This window comes from Crassostrea angulata, chromosome 1, assembly GCF_025612915.1.
Source record: "Crassostrea angulata isolate pt1a10 chromosome 1, ASM2561291v2, whole genome shotgun sequence".
NCBI classification, from domain to species: domain Eukaryota; kingdom Metazoa; phylum Mollusca; class Bivalvia; order Ostreida; family Ostreidae; genus Magallana; species Magallana angulata.
In genome coordinates, this window is record NC_069111.1 from 29,938,556 (window position 1) to 29,959,458 (window position 20,903).

Below are 20,903 nucleotides of genomic sequence, written 5' to 3' on the forward strand. Positions count from 1 at the left end.
CAAATTCACAGGCATTATTTTCAGATTTTGAAATAATTGAAATTGTATTCAGAGTGTCCTCATTGGTTTGGGCGTTGGATTTAGAATGCTTCTTTTGGGTTGAATTTTGTCCATCTATTAAGTTCTTTCTCGAATCTTGTGACGCTCGAATTCTATGGAGGATGACCTGAATGGAGGTTATAATCACACATCAGATGAATGAAGATATAAGATAAAATACGCAATAAATGAATGGCCAAATCTTTGGTTTACCACTGTTTCCAAGCAAACATTGCACAATATTTAGATCATCCACCTTTGCGTACCAGTTGCCCATCATAAATGGAAAATTAACACCAGTCAGAACAGATACGCATACGCATCCTATACAAACACGTTTAGAGGTAGACACTGACATCTGGGGCTTCAGTGGATGGCATAATCTTCTCTATCTCTCCACAGCAATCGCAACAACGACAAAATATGATGACTATCCTACGATAAACCCACAGTAATATGTTAATCTGCACTCTATATCGCTGTCGTCGTGTGATGTATAAGCCATTGTAGCAGCCTCTTTCAAAAAATGAGCAATAGATGAGACGAGATCCAACAAAGCCAGCATAATCACAAAAACTTTGTAAGTAGGATTTTGTTGAATTTTACGAAAGATGTACAGTACAAAAGCATTTCCTACAATTCCTATCAAGCATAAAAACATGATAGGTATACCGAATGGCAGACGATTCATCCTTTCCCGGATGGTTTGGGGCTGGTTTATCACGGTGTAATTGTTACCCATGACGAATACTGCAGCAAAAATGAATTTATTCAGATATGTCGAGCTTTTTATCTCTCATTTATAACAACACTTCTCAGTTATCAATACCTATGTGTAATATTGTTCTTCTATAAGGCAGAATGAAATAATTTCAAATGAAAATAATAAAGCTGATATATATCTCTGTACGTGTATTTGATATTCCTTTTTATTGCTTTTTTGTCATAAACATCTTAGGATACGGGGGAAAGAAGCTGATTATTGAAGAAAAACAATTAAATAGCAATGATTTTGATATATTAAAAATGTTCAGATTGATCTAAACATTAAATCCAACGATCAAACTAATTAAATGATGCACTTCGCAAAATTTTAAGTAAACATATTTTACTATTAATTGAAGCTATAAATTATCACAAGTTCTAATTGTCCGTATATACATCGTGTTAATTATTACAGAGTATGCGTATGAAAATCATAAAAAAGTAAAAGTTAAATAAGCAATACTCACAGCCAATGAAATTCTTCAGGCGCTAGGGGTGTCGTCTTATTGGCCACCATTTTGTGTTCGAAAAAGTTAACTCAAGTTTATCATCAAATGACCATTGATTCATCTTGCCTAACGTAGCACCAGAGGCCCACTTTTTCTCGAAACAGACATTTTTTTCTTACATTTATAAAGGAAATTGAATTTTGAAGGAATTGCATCATTCCGACAACCTTTTCAGGAAATGTCTTTAACAGTATAGGGAAACTAAACATTAAATTATAAAAAAGAAAAGAAAAAAAAGAACGATTTTAAGTACATTTACTACACAGTACATCCCCTCCCCTACGTAGTAAGATGTTGAAGATTGGTGAAAAGGTGTTGGAGATTTTTTGTTTTATCTTATTTTTGGTGAAGATTTCGAATTTATAAGCGCTCTCCCCACCTCACCCACACACACTTTAAACGTGTCTGTAACTGCCTCTGAACTTGTAAACAAGATTTCTAAGGTTTTTATCAAGGCAATTTTAGAGACGATTGACCTTGGAATCTAGTTTCATTAACGCTTTCAAGAGATTATACTTGTTTCAAGAATATTTTATCAAATGTTTCTAAAAAAAAAACTACGAACACTAAATAATTGGCATTTTTAATAAGATGAATTGAAAAATTTCAATTCATCAATATAAAAATTAGAAGCAGAAAAACACCTCGGAATCACTGTTTCTAGTTTGGATGTTTCGAAAGACAGGAACTTGTCGTACATTTACATGTACATGTCAAAGTAACATGATGTTATATTGTACCCGACCATCCTTTGATAGGGTAACAAAGACAAAAGATTATAGAAGGATAGAAAAATGAAAAATCTTAAAAACGTTTAAGGTATATAGAAAGTAATTTAAAATCGCAGCTAATGTGCTGTAGTTACATTTAAATCAAACTACATGTTATAACTTTCTGCTGTTTTACATCAGAAAATACACACTTTGCTATCATAATGGTTAGAAGATTTTTGTGGCAAATAGACCAAACATTTATAGAAAATGTATTGAAACAAAACTTTTGTTGTTTCTGAAAACGAACGAGTCTTTAAGAAACAACAAAAAGATATTTTTTTTAATTTTCGAAATCGTCTTAGCTATTTTCTTTATAAAATGTAGCTTTAATATTGATATGGCATAAAAATTCAGGATGTCTTTGGTCATTTCATTTAACAAATTTAGAAGTACATGTAGCACGTTTCAGGTGTGAATTTAAAATATTTTAAATTATATTGCATCTAATTACACAAAAATTCGTAGTTGGCAGTCTTGTAACCAAATCACCGGTTTTCAATTTTTTTTAACCTTATCATAATCGCTTGTGTAACGGTGATATAATGGTCATTCGTTTAACAAGGGGGTGTATCTGGAAAATCTAGAATGGACTTTCTCAGAGTGTTTTTTACCCCATTGACGGATAGAATGATCCAGTGCTTCATAAGAAAGCGTGATTGACCATCACGTCTATAAAACCATGTATTTACCTCATCAAAAAGCTATAATTGTAAAGAGTTTCTAATCAATATGGCTATAATTGTAAAGAGTGTCTAGTCAATATGATTATTTTCTGACAAGTCAACATAAAGATCTGACAAGTCGACATAATTATCTGACAAGTCGACATCAAGATCTGACAAGTCGACATAATTATCTGATAAGTGGTGGCAGATCTATGTTACCAGGGGTCCCTATGTACCGATATGCTTGACATGAAATCAACACAGAATAACACATTGGCCGCCAGTTTATAGAAAATTATCAATCAAATTGTTAAGTCGACTTGTTAGATAATGATGTTGAATTGTGAGCTAAATGTTTTGTCGTCTTGACTGAAAGTTATGTCAACCTGTAAGACAATTATGTCAATTTGTTGGATAATTGTGACGACTAACTAGATAATGATGACTACGTGAAAGATTATTATGTTAACTTGTCAGATCCATATATGTCTACTTGTCAGAAAAATATGATGTCAACTGAATGGCAGAAATAGAGCGGGCATGGATACGTTTTCTTATTGATTTTATGAACACGTGATTAAGTGACGAGTCGACAAAAACTCTGACAAGTTGACATAATTGTCTGACGAGTCGACATTAAGATCTGACAGGTCGACATAATCATCTAATAATTGGTGGCAGAACTATATGCCACCATATCTACAGTTTATGTGCCATAACCAAGTGGGGTTTTCCCCCTTCAATGATCGCTTCTTTCAACACCAAAAAAAAAGCATTGATTTTCACTGTTTACATTTACATCCATCTCTAAATTTTCTATCAATTATGCATAAAAAGTTGGGAAAGGTGTGTAAATTATTTTTATTGTCAGTTCAAAGAAGAAATAGCCAAATCAACTATTCCAAATACTATATTAAAGTTTTCATGGCTACTACACCTATTGCATGAATGTCTAAGGTCAGCCCGAGAGGTCCGTGGAGTTCGTGCCCTCGATGTTGTCTATAGTTCGATCGATAAAGAAAATGTCTGGGTAATTTCAACATCAAAGTACGAGGGAAAGACGTCAATCAGTTACTTTATGATTTGCAATCAACTTTCTTAATTAAAAAAAGAAATTACTCAGTGGACGCCATAAACTAACTTGGACTGTACATTTATTCATACTGCTGTTTTTCTATAAAGATCCTTAATTCAAAGCAATAATTTTTGCCAGATATAATGGTGTGCTCATCTTGGGAATTCTTTACGTTTATGATATGAGGTTAAAAGTTCAGTGATATTGAAAGATAAACTCTGTGAAAACCACACTTTTAAAAAAATCTGAATAAAATCAAAGCAATCTACGTGATCGGATCAAAGAATCTGATTCAAATCGAATTGTCATTCGAACCGTAATGAATTTAAAATTTTACCACTGAAGAACCAATATTCCATGAATCAGTGACCATGGTGAAATCTAGATTCGAATCATTTTTTGAGAAAGATTCGTTTCTACTTTACATATTTTAATCATTTACAAAAATCATTGAAAACAATATAAAAATTGATATTATATAAATAGTGCCTGTTTGAGAGGGTAACTGTTGAAATTGACACCCCGAGACAACCATTGTCAACCGACGCGAAGCGGAGGTTGACAATGGTTTTCGAGGGGTGTCAATTTCAAAAGTTACCCTTCCAAACAGCCACTATTTATTTTATTATACTGAATGATTTAATTTTAAAGAAAATTTTAATGCTTTTATATAGAAATAAAAAATTCTGCGGCGAACTGTACGCGCATAATTTACGCGCATGTAACAATTCGTTGTGTTACCCGTTTCCAAGTGTTTTGCTAACGATGAGGGTAATAGAACGGATTACCAACTGCGTCTAAACCAATCAGATTTCAGTATTTAACATGAAAGTATAATAACACTATTTATTAACCGCAATTTATTGCGTGCTCATGAAATATACAAAGTAATTTCCCCTGGATCTGGCATCAACGAACTTTTGTATGTACTCATTGGCTCTAATTGCATTTTTTTAATGTTGTAATTTTTTTTTAAAACGTGATTTGTGGTTTATCACTGTTAATACCTGTTAGAATATAAACAGAATCAACACGCTTAGTGAGCATTAAAATTGATAAAATGTGAAACCCAGATTGTCTTTTCTAACCTACAAACATTTTTTAATGATGAAAACTTAAACTACGCCTACTGCAGTGGTTCAGTGAAGAAAATTAATAAAATTCCTTCAATTTATTTTACCAACAACTGTATTACTCTGAAATTAGTAGAATCTCTCATTCTCATTGTTTATCATTAAATCAGAGCGATAAACCTTTATTGATATTTATTGTTCAACACAAACTTTTCATAGAAAATACACAAAACACCACAATATTCTATAAAATACATATGAAATTGAAAGTACTTATTTATATATACTTAAAATATGTGAATCACTGAGATACAATGTATGAGTTCAATATATCTATCATAAAAAAAAATAGTGGTATACTATTGTGTCACATTAAAATCACACATCTTAAGTAGAAATAATAGAAATTCAAATATTCGATCACTCTTTAATTAAAAAATCAACAGACAGAAAACGGCTTTTCTATCAAAGAAGAAAATTTTAAACTAAAAAAATTTAACATTTTAACACAATGCCTACATACTTTAATACTGATCTGAAACCACTACACAATAATACAAATTTTATCAATACTGTTTAAGATTATGCAAAATACCAGCAATAACCTTTTTAAGGCAGTCCCTAATTTCTAATTTATTTGTTCCAAGACAATTATAAATACTCATGCTAATGTATCTCTATAGCCCACCTATTAAATACTATAATAAACCCCTACTGTATTAAAATAAAGTCTAGAATAATAATAATAATACTGATACAATGCCCAACTCCAGAATCCAATCAAAATTGATATTGGCATACATAGGTGCATATTACATTTTTAAAAATTGCACCTTTTAAATACTTGTTCTTGAAAGTGGACAAAAAAAGTTTGACACATCACCTCTAAATATGTAAAAAGCAATCTGAACAGAAACCGGCTGAAATTTATAGGATTACATGGGAACTAAAAGTGGTGATCCCAATTATATAAGATAAAAAGGTAACCTTAAGCTACTTGTGATTAATCCACAGTTGTATTTCTACAACTAGATTAAATAGTAAAATTATCAGCAACTGATAGACTTTTGCAGCTAAGAAAAAATATACGGCAAGAAGGGGAGGAGTGGTAAGCTTTATATAAATAATTCTTTTAAAAGTCAAAACAAAAAAAAAATATAATATGCAATCACAAACATACATGTAATACTGATGTTTTGCTTTCAAACAAAAAAATGAAGATAATATTCTTCAAGGGACTAAAATACTCACAATAAATATCACAGACCATTTCAAATATGGTATCAAAATGCTGAATCAGCATCAATCAACAATACTGTGAAATTGACATGTCGGCAGGTAAACATATAGATGACACAAGAGTCACAGAAACGACACGTAATAACAAAAAACTTAAGACATAACTGTTCCTTAATTAAATCTTGAGCATTTACCGTAATACTAAATGCTTTACATCTTTCAATAACTTCGGGTATATAACCAATTTATAAAAACAAAAACAAAAACAAAAACCAGTCAGCAGAATTAATTATGGTAAACAATGATGAAAAAACTGAGTCTGATTTAACTAAAACATTTAGCTGTCCCGTCTACGCAACTTTCTTAGGCCGAACTTTTCTTGGGATGGGTACACAAAGTTCGTCTATCCTGGGGGTGGCGTGAGCTCGTCTGGCGGCCAGTGTCACTCTGTACGGGTCGTAATCATCCTTAATCATGGTGCGACTTCGGGGTCTGGACAACTGTTGTAGCCTCAGGTTGGCTATGGCCTTGAGTGCACTCTCGTTCACATCCCACTGAACGGGTTTTTCTCCTGCAAATCGGGGATGATATTTCTTGGGCTCAGCCAATGCTTCTACATGGGGTGTGCACTGCGCAGATTTGGCAGCTGGGGGAACTGGGTTGTACTGGCCCCAGGAGGTTTCCAAGGTGATGAACCCAAATTTATCGCGATCTCTCCTATCCCTTGGCTTGGACAAAACATCTAACCTTTCTGAGGGGTTAGCTTTCTTTGCTCCTTCGTTCACCTGTGATTAAAAAGAGTCATATGTTATAACATGTACAACTTTTAATTTTACAACTTTCTTATAATATATGATTAACAAATAGATATACAAACACAATCACGGGGGTTTGTTGTTTGGTTGGTGTTTTTTTGGTGGTTTTGGTTTTTTTTTTAGGGGGGGGGGGGTGCGGGGTAACTTTGATTTCTGTAATATATTTATGACATAATTTTTGACATACATGTACATACAATACATATATGGGAGGTACATATAGGTTAAACATATTTCAGGTCACTAAAGAGTCCACTTATTTAAACAGAATACAAATCTGACAATATCATCATTTCAAAATAAAAAATCAATCAAGATCAGACACTAACTTAAGACTTTTCTTACCCAATTTATACACTGTACATGTACATGCATGTACAAAAATACTTTTTATATATAGAAACATATATATGTAAGCTAATATGAATATGGATATAGTATATTCACTTCAAAGCAAGTTAGATTCCAACTACAATGTCTAAGAAGTCATGAATCAAAAAAAATCAAAAATAGCCAAAATAACCAGATGTTTACATTTAGTCTGAATTTGTATCATTTCTTACAAGAATTTTTAATAACCATTTTAAAAAATCAATATCATTTTATTATTCATTTTTTCATTTTTTTTTTTTTTACATGTTTGAATTGCTTCATCTTAATTTAAATCCTTTTGATAGCATTAAACTTCGGTCATGATTTTAGACTTGTTTTGGCTATAATGTTATTTGTTACCCTATCACCTTGGTTGATAAAAAGCTGTATATAATTATTTCTAAATCAGCAATTTCAAAGCAGACTTTTTTTCCCCTCTTTTCCATAATATTATTGAACAACAGCAAAAATACAGATTAAATCTATTACCAACTATCATTTACAGGTTTGTTCTTCCTTTCTGTTTAAAATTATTCAAAAAGCAATATAGTTTTGTCTCTATCAGTATTAAATCATACACTATGAAAATCTTGGTTATATTCTTAAATACATACTTGAATGAGTGGCATCTGAAATACAATTCATTTTTTTGATTGTTTGGTTAATCACATCACAATTCGTTAATGATACAGTCAAGTTTGATGTTTTCAGGGTGAAACATACGGCAAGATTCTTTCTTATTTGCATTACATGTAATACCCCAATTGCAGAAAGATAACTTTACACCCTACTGCAACCTAAAATTTAGTTTTCCATACATGGCCAACCTGATAAATGTTTTACATCTTAAAAATTAGCAAGTTTTACAATTTAAAAACTTTAAAGTTTTCACATTTTTCAAGCAAAAGAAAAATTTTACAAGCTTGCTGTCATATGCATATCAGCTGTCAAAAATGGCCGTATCTGGATTTTATTTGCAAATTGTTAAAATATTTATTTTCAATTTGAGCAATACTTTATTACTAAAATGTACCACATTACAGATACTAATTTAAGATTTGTTTTGTTTCTAGCAAAATAAAACAGCAAGCTGTTATGACAGAACCATATCACATGCACTGGAAAACTTATAAGGATGAAGCATGCAAATGAGTTTTCAACATCTTGAATTTGTTCATTGATTTGGTAAGATTTGAACAGAAATATAACATATAAGATACATACTGTCATATAGGCAGTCCTATCAAACAGATACTGAGGGTGGGGTTCTTTGTGTTGGCTGAGGGACACCAAGCGGGGGCCCGCCTCCACTTTCTGCGCCCCCTCACTGACCCCCCAGATAGGAGTTGGCCTGTGCAAAACAAGATTAACTGACTTAAAAGTGAACACTGAATTTTTAGTGAAACATGTCCAAGAACACACACACACCTATATTTAATAACCTGTTACCACTTAGTAACAAATCAATTAAATTTCAAAAAGAAATTCAGTCATTCGTACATGTATTTCTAACAGACAGTTTGTTAAATCACAACAATTTGTTCACATTTAATACAAGGTTTTCATGACATAATGAATGTAAATATCATCATTTAGTCACCATACCTGTCCCCTCGCCAACCATGTTGATTTGGTGTACGGTGCTTGGACAATTCCTGTACCCTAGCACTGGCGACTGCAATTAAAGAAAAAAAAACATTACTCGCATAATGAAAGAGCTTGACTAATCTAGCGTTGACAGATGTCTTCACTTCTCAAGTACTAAAATACATATCGGAAACCAACAGCCAAGCTTGCAGGTTTTTTAACTTATGATGGCCAACTTACTAAATTTTTCTTGTTCTCAATAACATATTCTGATTGGCTCCTTCACACATTTCTGAGGGGAATATCTCACATATCCCATAACTGCTAACACATGCTTGCAAACAGTACTTACATGCATGTATAGCTAAAGTCTAAAGAGCTTCCCAAACTTAATCCAAGAGGCGAATTGAAAATAAAGAAAGTTTTTAAAACCAAAAAAAGGTTAATGAATTGACCTACAGTTAGCCTACATAATAGTGAACTGCATGCATGGCTGTTGTATTCCAATGATGATCACGCAAGCTAAAAATATTTTGATTCTATTACTGTACTGCAAAAATTAAAAAAACCTTGTATCTGCAAGTATACAAATCAATAAATTTACTGATATACAAAAACATATCTAACACTGTTACTTAATGAGCAATGCATATCTTAAGCTTTTTTTCTTTTTTCATTATTTTTTATATATTTTTTTCTTGATCAAAATATTTCGTCCTATATGTCTTGGAATTCATCAAGAATATTTTGCTTGCATGGTTTTTAAAAATTATTTTAAAAAACATTTCGATTCTCTTAGGTCAAGCTTAAACAGGCAGAAAAAATCAGATTTAAAGTAGTCCGAGTATCGCACTACGTCATAATACGGATTTTACAATATTGGTTCGACTTTAACAAAGCGTTTTAGATACCCGGTATTGATTTTGCTCTACATCGCTGTTGTAAACAATGGCAATAATAAGCAATTAGAACGGTAATATATGTATTCTATGAGAGATAGAAATGATTAATGTTGAGAAACTCGATTCTGTTAAAGTAAAATGAAAAACGAAGTTTCTGATTAACCAGGATCTCAGGTGTGCTTATATCTTCTTTGTTTTGATGCCCCCCCCCCCCCCCCCCCCCCCCCCCGAAATTTTATTTTTCTTTTACTAAAACCGGTTTAAATTTAGACACAGAAGATCTTTCGAATTTAATCAATCGTCAATTAATTAATGTTTAAATGATATCTAACATTGTTGACAGATCTAGGCAGAAAACTGTAGCAAAATGTGATTTTTACGGATTTTTTCGTCAGGGTCTACTTGGTTTAGAGCTTATAGCCTTGAAAGTAATCCGTCAACATATAATTTATTTTACCAAATCTTTTTTCTAAGATGTCAATCTATAGAATAAACACCATGAATTTAAGTTTGAGTCCATAAAATAGTAAAAAAATTACCAAACGCGATACTAGCATTGCATTTTTTGTATTCTATTTTGATACATCAGGTCCATAAAGCGTACTTACTTACAAAAATTTGCGCAAAATTATTGATGATATATTGCTTAAATAAATATTTATACTCTATTTTGTATGATCAGTTCTAATTTTCCCAAAATTGGTAATTGTTTTTAGGAAAAACGGACGTCTGGCAAATTTCATAATTGTCAATAGTTTTCGCAAGGGGGTACACCTGTATGAGAGGTGATAACAAACAAACTAGCATGTAAACATGCATATTTTCTTTTGTATATGTATTGCTAGAATGTATATTTATCATTTCAAGCTAAGCTTTTAATGATTGAGCCCATTTAGTGCCGAGTATAGGACTACCTTAATTAATCTAAAACATCATGTACTTTAACTTGTAGAGATCCTGATAGCATTTAATCAGTTCAACCACTGTAAAAATGGTTTAAAAGCTTGTTGTCAGTTAGTTTGAATTCCACATTAGAGGTCCATTATCTTTAAAAGCTGCAGCCCAAGTGTTAAGTAAAGCTTGAAATCAGTTTAGTAATTAAAATACAGTATTAATTTAAATACATTCAGTCTAGCATAATATATTCAGTTCAATTTAATCAGTCATATATTTACAAAGTCAACTACGGTAGCTAAAAGCCATTGAATTTTTTTCAGGGTCCATTATACTGGTTCATATTATATGGTCTGTGCTATCATTAATATTCCTACATTAACTATACATACACACTAAAACTTGATTAAACATTTCTATAATCTAAAATTATAATTCAGTCCAGCTAGAATATGGATATTGGTCATCAAAAGAGTAAAAAAAAAAAAATTCGCATTGAGAGAGAGCAAACTGAGTGGCTATAGAAAATTTCATTATTAATTAACAGCTACATACATTAATACGTCTGAGGTTTAAATTTCTGTAAAGCTAATCAAAAAAATTATTTCACTAAAAAGAAACTGAAAATAGAAAACAAGTTGAAGATCAAATTAAACAGTCTTGAAAGCATTTTGATGTTATCGATGTTATTTACACATGCTTTCATACCTCATCTACAAGTATATATACTTACTCGCTTCTGTGTCGCTGGTAGTACGTCGTACATATCCTTACAAACATAATTTTTTTTTAAGTGTCAACTTCAAAACACAAGCAATTTTTAAAAAGGGTCAATTTTTGATATCCAAATAACTGGAATTTTAAAAGAATATCAAATTAATGCTCGAGCAATACATATTTATCCAGGTGTGTTCAACACATGCTTAATGGGCCATTTTTTGGTAAGCAAATACATGTAAATAAATTCCTTAAACATTGAACCAGGTGTGTTAACATTATATGCTGGTAATTAATGCTTGATATTAAAGCATATGCATGTATATATTATGTTCATCAAGGAAGGATTATCTAATGTTGTAAGTCCCCTCAATATCTTTTACTCATTTCAAGAATATTAACAATACTTGAGCTAAAGACCCACAATTTTTGGAAAACCATGGCCTTTTTAAATGAAGAAAAGGCTTTTTATCCTTTTATGATCATGAATATATTAAGGTACATGCAACTTTACTCCATCACTATATGGAGGGCAGGCTCTCTGATTTACATTTTGAACACTAAATAGGTTCATGCATGTATATGCAAAATCTTTGGAAGCAATTGAGAGACTTTATCAAAGGTGGTATGGGACATCTTTCAAAGTAAGGTGCATAAGAGTACATGATATAATCTACATAACTTTTGAAAAACATAGCAAGTTTTCATTAGCGTACATTCAATTTTTATTGGAAGTTACAGATAAGTACTGACTAATGAAAGAAATCAGATTAATCTTGAATGAAAAATTCTGATCAATCAGCTCGGCTGACAGGTTTTGATGACCCTTATATTATATTCCCGTCATTAGCTTTCTTATAGTGGTTAATGCTCTTAGCAATCGTGGAAAAGAAAACATTCATAAAATTATGCTTAAATTTATTGTTATAATTTTAATACGAAGAATGTCACAATATTGAAGTTCTCATACCACCTTAAACCATTTGTTACAACAATCACTGACATTGAACATTAGATAATTATATGATCTGCAACTGCCTTAGTAATATAAATCTTCTGATCACAGATGGCTATTTCATGAGAACATTTTTCCACTAAACAACTTAAATTATGGGAAAGAGGATAAAAAGATTTTCAGATAATTTTCCTTTGACCTTGACCTATAACTTGGCAATTTTCCACCTGGCATAGAACTTCTAATTCAATCTCATTACCCCTTACATACAGGCATTTCAAATGGTAAATAATCTATGGTCTAAAACTAGTTATAAAGAGATCTGCTACGACCTTCACATTGACTTGGTTCAAGGTCACTGCACTCCATTAACCAAAAAGCTCTGTTTACGTATAAGCCAAATAAGGCTAAGTGGAGAGTATATAGATGCTCTTAAAAAGGGATTTTTGTGTGATCTGATATGACCTTGACACTTGACATACAAACATCATTCAAGGTCACTGCATATCCTTTGAATAAAAAAACTATGTGGGTGATGTATGAGCATATCCTTTGGTTAAAGGCACTATGTGGGTGATGTATGAGCCAGATTGGAGCAAAGGGAGAGAAGATATGCTCTGGACAAGGATTTTTCATTTAATTCTGCTATGACCTTCACATTTGACCTTGAAAATTGGTTCAAGGTCACAACACACCCTTTACTCAAAAGCTGTGTTTATGAGAAGCATGAGCCAAATAGAGCTAAGTGGAAAATGTAAATGCTCTAAAAAAGGAATTTTTGGTGGTCCGATATGACCTTGACCCTTGACCTACAAACTTCATTCAAGGTCACTGCACACCCCTTTACCCAAAGGCACTCTGTGGGTGAAGTATGAGCCATATTGGGTCAAGGGGAGAGAAGATATGCTCATGACAAGCAATCTCAGATGGACAGATGGATGGAAAGACAGATAGACAGAAAAGACAGAGTGATCACTGTAGGGCATCCGCAGAGCAGGGCCCTAGCAAGAAACAGCTTTATCAACATGCAAACTTCCTAATCACTTACTTAATATGCATTGTACCAAAATGATGCAATGAAATGCATGCACTATAAATGCCAAGTACCGGTACTTAAAAATCACTCAAGAAGTCAATTTCTATGATCGATAGTCAATCGATACAATTAAATATAACATATAGCAGATGTACCAGTATGAGAAATAGGAACTCCATGTCAAAATATTTTAAATATTTAAACATTTATTAATTTAATACTTGTACATGGCATCCATTAATTTTATTTGCTCTTGAAATTTTATAAAATTAACTGCAATTTACTTTTCATATTTCATAAAAACAATTATTGCTAAATTGTTGGCTCAATAAGTGAAAGTAAATGTTTTAACACTCCGTAATACTGGGTATCAACCACTACGTCTATATTTGCATATGGGATTGCTGCCGATACCTTGAATGTTTCAAATCAATATTTGTGCAAAAGATCTATAAAATGCTTTAATAAGAAAATCCAGACCATTTAAACCCTTGGTCTATGTTGGATTAAGTATATGTCATCGTATTTACTTCTTAATGAATCAACTATTTATGTGAAAACCTTGCCAAACTTCATTATAATATGTAAAATATTTTTTCCATGGATCTTGTTCTGTAAAACTGAGTAAATTGTTATTATTCTAAAGTTAAATTTCAGATACGATACTTACGGTACATCATGGACTTTAAAAATGCAAGAATTTATCCTTGCTAATAATCTTTGTGCATGTGTTTCAATACTGGTACATGAATTATATTTTTATGCATGTACATGAAGGATGATGTTATCTCTTATAAATTTATATAACTCTATATATTAGACAAATGAATCGTAAATAATTGAAATTGGAATATTAACCAGTAAATATCTTAATTGTCATCGACTGATAAGAATGTGTTCAATTTTTTCTTTTGATAATTTCCTAATGATTCAAATCATCTGATTCAGAATATATAATGTACACTCAAACTTAATTAATCTGACATTAAGAACTGATGGGTATATGACTTAATTTTATGATTATGAAAATCAAAATCCCTTCCCCGATCAATCATCAATTGTTTAAAGTTAATGTAGTTAAGTCTGAAATTTACATAAACCAACAACTGCTCCTAACTGTTTCAAAGAGAAGGCTTAACCAATTGAAGGAGATCAAATTATTCATTGAAGTCTCTACTTATCAACATTATATACATGATCCATACAGTCTCAGAGTGGATACTACATACGATTAATTTCATTTTTATCTGGAGAAACTGTATTTTCTAGCCAGCTTATACAGTTTAGCATTTTACTGCTTGAGACCAATTTAAGGTTCGATCAGGGCTTGAAAATTGTTATGAAGTATTCATAACTCCTAATATTACATCAACAAAAACTTGTATTCTAGCTTAACTATATTATCAGGCACTTTAAAAGCAGAAGATTTGATCTCAATTTGATATTAATGTCCACCCCATTTATAAACCTGTTGTGAATGAGCTCATGGCAACATACTATTAACTTTACAATTCAAGAATAAGATAGCTTGGTGCACTTGAATAAATGAAGAAAAAAAAATCTAACCCAAAACCTGTGCAATACTATCGCCAACCTATACAAGAGCTGCAAGGAAATATAAATTATGACAATAATCTCTCCATAAGCCCCCCTAAAGCCACCCCCTCCTGCCTAACATTGGTTTACGAGTGCCTCGATTTTTATCTCCGTCGTTCACATCAAGACTGAGGTTTAAATCTGTGAACTATATTGATCACCCTTTTTTATGTAAAGCGCTTGACAAAATGATGAGATGGGTATCAACACATATACTTGTAGGCACTTTAAGTGACACAATGGTTTACTTGATCAAGCAATTCTTCACAATTATCATCGCCCAATATATAGATTAGAGTCCCAGACAACCAAAAAGAAATATAATGGACACTTCAAATATCTAAAGTAATATACCAATATATTGAATATTTTAGAGCAATTTCCTTGCCAATAAAATATGTATATGAATAAGCAATTATAGGAGGGGTGGGGGCACGGACATTGTGTGAATAATTCTTCTTTTCTTTCAAATATTATCAGTTTTGTACAGCTAGCTGGTAATATTCTTTATCAGCTGCAGCAAATCTCTCTTTCAATTCATTCTTTTCACAGACACTCTAATAATTTGGTGCCATTCTTTTGCATGAAAGCGCTGCTAGGTGCTCACACAAAATATAATGAACAAAATTGATTTAAATGCATTAGTCTTTGTGTATTGTGGCATTACGAATGAAATTTTGAATAGAGTAAGGGTGTTTGCAGTGCCTCTATAGAGCAATAAAAAAAGCAAACTATGCAATGTCAATGCAATTGAATGTCAAAACCTATATTGATTTTTTTCATAAAACAGTCAATCTCTTTTTTGTACTAGTGTATCAATTTTCTCTGAACATGTGTTTGACAGAATAAACTTTGTGTTCGACTAAATATTTGTTTTTAATGTGACAGTTCTTAATAACACAAAAGAGCTTAGAAACTGGTAAAATTGTACATGTATAATTTTTTATCATATAATTAAAGTAGACTCATTCAAAAATACCTTCAATCGTTATTTTAGTAAATTTGTGACTTTAATACATGATCTAAAATGGTCTTATTTAAAGAAAAAATATAAAATGCTACTGATAGAAATTCATTTCATATTTTCTTTCTGAGGTTGCAGTTATACTACGTACATGTAAGTCTGACGATATGTATATTATGTGTACATGTTTAATATATTGAGTAAGATTTTACAAATGATATACCGGTTACTTAACAATAATAATATTCCAGGTAACATACAGGAACAGGAATACATACTTATTTCAGTGGTTCCGTGCGGACCGGCGGTGGGGGGTAGTCTATCAACCCAGTACACTGACCGCCTGTTAATCAAACATATAAAATAACATCAGTTCTGCAAGCAGCTACCAACAAATCTACTCCATGTGACAAACAAGAATACATGTTGACGAAATCAAAGATAACTGTAAACTTGTGTACACTGATTTATCTGTAGAATGCTGAATGGTTTAGATATTTTGAACTCTAAAAATATTTTGATTCATTTCTTAAAAATTAATAATTAAAAGCTGATTGACTGTGAGACTACATATAATGAACAAATTCCTATGATTCAGAAAATAAAATGCATATTTAGTTTACTAAACCAGATGCCATAGGAACAGTACATCTCTATCACACTCATTAATTAATACATCCGATACATGCAAAAATCATTATACATGTATATGGATGTACATTGCATGCATTGAGGCCCATATTGTTACTACAATGAAAAACTCTTATCAAGATGGTCAAATACATGCCTATGGTACATCTTTATAAACGTAAATATGTGGTGTATATATACTACAGAGACATATATACAGTGGGCAGTATTCTCAAATATAATCATTTATATACATGTATAGTCCATATAAAATGTTTTGGGTTTCCTAATAAAGCCTGGTCCCTCGGGGACAGGCAACAATTAAAGCCAGTTACCTGTATCATATAAATCAAATGTGGTACTGTTGTTAAAAAAAAAGTTTGAATAGATAACATTCAGAAATATTTGACAGACACATATATATCGTATATATACACATTCAGCTCTACTCATCCCATTGAATTTAAAGTTTGAAACAAATAGGTTATAGGTAACTATGAAATTTGAGACATACACCTTCAAATACAGGTAATCGGATGGGGGGGGGGGTGTTAAGAATCAATTAATATATTTACCTGTCCTCCTGAAATGTTCTTGGAACACTTTTCGGGTTGGCGAGGAGACCTAACCGGCCATCACTGGCTGAAATTGAGAAGAATATTTCATATAACCTTCGATGTCATTCACAAAATATATTCCACATATCCACATGGCACATGTATGCACACTTACTTGCACTTTTTGTCGCCATTTCTACCAAAAATCTCGCGCTTTACGCGTGGTTGTCAAGAGAGTTGTCAATGACTCCTTCCGATTGTTTTCATTGGTCAAACACTTTCATATTCTTTCCAGACATTTAATTTACGTTTTATTCCGGTTGTGGTACCTATTAATCAAGAATCTATTGTTTGGCCGAATAATAAATTACATTTAAATCTCCAGCAGACGATTTTTGTTTAAATGCCAAACAGTGGAGTTTTAAATAGCAATGGCGCGGCGCTGACTGTGTACTTTCGTTTTCATTTTGAGCATGACGCCACAAAAGGTGGATCTTGAGTGGCGCAGCATACCGTTGACTTAATGTCAGCCTTATTATTCTTATTTATTGTAAAAACAGAATAGTTCATAAAACAGCATCTTCCTAGCGTTTCTTATCTGTTAATGTACAAAAAAACAAAATTGTAATTTTTAGAAACGGAAAATGTGTTAAAGATAATGAAAAATGGGAATACAATAGCAAATACGTAGAAGTAGTGAATCAATTTAACTATCTTGGTATGTTGTTTAACTACAATGGTAAATTTTTATCTACACAAAAGCACTGTGCAGCACAGGGAAATAAAGCAATGTTCAGCATATCTAGTAAAATGAAAGATTTGAATTTTAATGTTGAAACTCAATTGAATGTTTTTGATACTTATGTAAAAAGTGTACTTAGTTATGGTGCTGAAATTTGGGGATTCCATAAAGGTCAAGATGTAGAAAAAGTCCATATAAATTTTTGTAAGAAGGTTTTGGGTGTCAGAAAAAATACTTGCAACAGTGCAGTTTATTATGAAGTAGGTAGATTTCCATTAGAGATTTTCAGGAAACAAAAAATTTTTAAATACTGGTTTAAATTAAGAAACAGTAGAAACTGTATTTTAAAAGCTTGCTACGAAGACATGGTGAAAAATAATGACATATGGATTTCAAATATTAGGAAAGAATTGTCCATCTTAGGCTTAGCCGATCAAAGTACTATGAAAGAGTCTGTTATTTTAGATTATATATTTAATAGAATGTGTGATGTCTTTAAACAAAAAGTTGTTAACGATATAAGCAATGCATCAAAATGTATATTATATAAACATGTTGTTGATCATTTTTGTTTACAAGTTTACCTAAAGAAACCAATTCATGTAAAATATCGTAAGTTAATTACACGCTTACGGTTGTCCTCACATGACTTAAAAATTGAAACAGGGAGGTATGATAATTTAACACGTGATTGTCGAAAATGTGAATCTTGCAACTTAAATGTAATTGAAGATGAGTTCCATTTTTTACTTATTTGTCCATCACTTTGTAGTTTAAGAGATAAGTATATTAAAAAATACTACTCCCGAAAACCAAGTGTCTATAAAGTTATACAGTTATTATCTACCTCTAATACTAAAGAACTGTGTAATTTAGGTAAATATTTATATTATGCAAACAAGCAACGAACTCTCCATGTGAATTATCCAAATTGATTATGTACACTTTGTTTTTCTTACTGTTTATTTAATATGTATATGTTCATATGTATAACCTATGAGACATTTGTCTCTTGGAATAAAGAACTTAAAAACTTAGCGTTTCAAGTTTCCTGTCGACCTAATATACTCAGAATTATAAAAACAGGCAACAATATATATCACCTCACTGCAGACCCCCCCCCCCCCCTTTCCAAGAAAAAAAAAATCAAATGACATCAAGGGAAGGAGGGATTCCAGCTTACATGCCACGATCTCATAAAAATGTTTTAAATGCACCAAAAACATTTTTGCTGTGCGAAGTGCATAAATCATGTAAACTTAATTATTGAATTATTCAACGACGCAAACAGATTTAAAAACGTTGTAGGTGATCACAGTATTGTTTTTGTACATAAAGAGAAGCAGCAACCACTGAGGCCCTTAATGTCCGCAAGACTGCAAGAGTTGTTCATCTTTAATGATATCTACATGCATAATGTATCTTGTACCAAAAGTTGTTGAAATATTGGGGTCGGAGAAAATTACTCAAGAAATCTTAAAAAGTTAAACGTTATAAACAGTGATAAAGTAGATTGCTTGTTTCTTTCGAGAAATGTTCACAGTTAAGTGTCAAAGTTTTCAAGTTAGGGGAGTAAACTTAAATTCCTTTTGCATGTATAACATAACGTACATATGCATGCAAGTTCTTTCAAAATTTATGGCCTTTTATGTAGATCTATATATACAGTAAAAATGAAAACGGTCAATATATTAGATATTATACAAATGTGTTTGAACAATGAAAACGATAAAAGTAATAAAATTAACGTGTGCTAATATATATCAATGAGTGAGAGAAAACTTAGAAAGATATCTCATAGCAGCGAAGATTTCGTGCATACACTCAACAACTTACAATGTAATCTCGAGTGAAAATGAATATTGTTACAACTTACATGTATTGATGATATGATATTGTAAATATTTAGTTTTGGGTACGCGTAAATGCGTAAAAAATTATTTAAAATTATCATTAAAATTTTCAAAGTCAAGTCTTTAATGCACCTGTTCTTATCCCAGCCGCGTCGATGGCAAATACGAATACATATTAAAACTGATACCTGATATACGGCTTAAACCGTGTCCCTTGTGTACGTTAGATTTCAAACCATACTCCACAAGTAAATATACACATTTTTGAAAAACAAACTTACCAATTAAATTTAACCTCCCCTTTTCTGCTATTGGCGGAAGTTTCACAACTTTTGGACGAGTGGTCATTACTTTAGCCATTTCTACCACACACTTAATTTAATGATATCAGTTATTTCTTGTACATACAATGTCTTTAAACATGGGCACGTTTATTTACAACGAATCCAGACAGGGGTCGTGTGTGCCATTTCTTTTAATTAGAACCTTTTAATTATCGGTTTAATCGATTAATAATCAGTTATCAATTAATCACATGTATCGGTATTGGAATTTGATTGACGGGTCTCTATCAGACTGATTTTCGAGCTCTGATTGGACAGATAACATGGACTGCCTATTGTAAGAATTAGACCCACACTTAAAATCTACAAGACCTTTAAGATATTCTCATTTAACATCTGTACATGTACGAACCTTTGAGACACATTCAATTCAACGAAATTTAACAAGTGTGTACTCATGCACATGATGCGTTTTACGAAGCTTTTTGAAATTATCTTTTTTTCTCCTTGTATCATATACAGCAAATAACCTTTATATAAGTCATGTGAGGAATATCTTGAAATATTAAAAATCAATCCGTCATGTGACAACAATTTTATGATATTTTCTCACTTGAACAGACCGAGTGTGTGTATTAGGGCGAAACAGAATGAAGGTAGTTACCATGGAAACCAAGGTAGTAAACATAATTTTGATGGTTGGTGATGTCATACTATATGAATTTCAATCGCAAAAGTTTCATAAGAATCTATACTATTAGTGTGTGCCACGACCCTGCTGTGAAATTTTGTTATTTTACGGAGATTTGATGTTCAAATGTATATTTATATAAGTCACGGGTTATTTTCTCTAATTTTCAA

At 31.9% G+C, this 20,903-nt stretch overlaps 1 protein-coding gene across 4 annotated transcripts; it reads right to left on the reverse strand.

Moving 5' to 3' along the window:
- Nucleotides 1-5,408: 5,408 nt before the first annotated feature.
- On the reverse strand, nucleotides 5,409-20,194 carry LOC128184042 (testicular haploid expressed gene protein-like). 4 transcript variants are annotated; one of them, XM_052853348.1, is made up of 8 exons: nucleotides 20,040-20,194; nucleotides 17,182-17,248; nucleotides 16,255-16,319; nucleotides 11,442-11,477; nucleotides 8,931-9,000; nucleotides 8,550-8,676; nucleotides 7,940-7,954; nucleotides 5,409-6,923 (listed from the first exon to the last, which is right to left on the reverse strand). In XM_052853348.1, the coding sequence occupies exons 1-8, from the start codon at nucleotides 20,116-20,118 to the stop codon at nucleotides 6,489-6,491; spliced, it is 894 nt and encodes a 297-aa protein (XP_052709308.1). In that variant the 5' UTR covers nucleotides 20,119-20,194; the 3' UTR covers nucleotides 5,409-6,488. The 4 variants fall into 4 exon arrangements, with proteins under 4 accessions (XP_052709308.1, XP_052709337.1, XP_052709329.1 ...); XM_052853377.1 differs by lacking the exon at nucleotides 20,040-20,194 and adding an exon at nucleotides 17,339-17,545; XM_052853369.1 differs by lacking the exon at nucleotides 11,442-11,477.
- Nucleotides 20,195-20,903: the final 709 nt, after the last annotated feature.

Bases quoted from the DNA above. Each gene is read 5' to 3' on its own strand.
- LOC128184042 (XM_052853348.1), bottom strand. From the start codon at position 20,118: ATGGCTAAAGTAATGACCACTCGTCCAAAAGTTGTGAAACTTCCGCCA. The intron at 11,478-16,254 runs GTATGTATTCCT...TATGTTTGTAAG, and splicing joins GCACGGAACCACTGAAATAA to GATATGTACGACGTACTACC. The intron at 9,001-11,441 runs GTAAGTATATAT...CTTTAATTGCAG, and splicing joins TACCAGCGACACAGAAGCGA to TCGCCAGTGCTAGGGTACAG.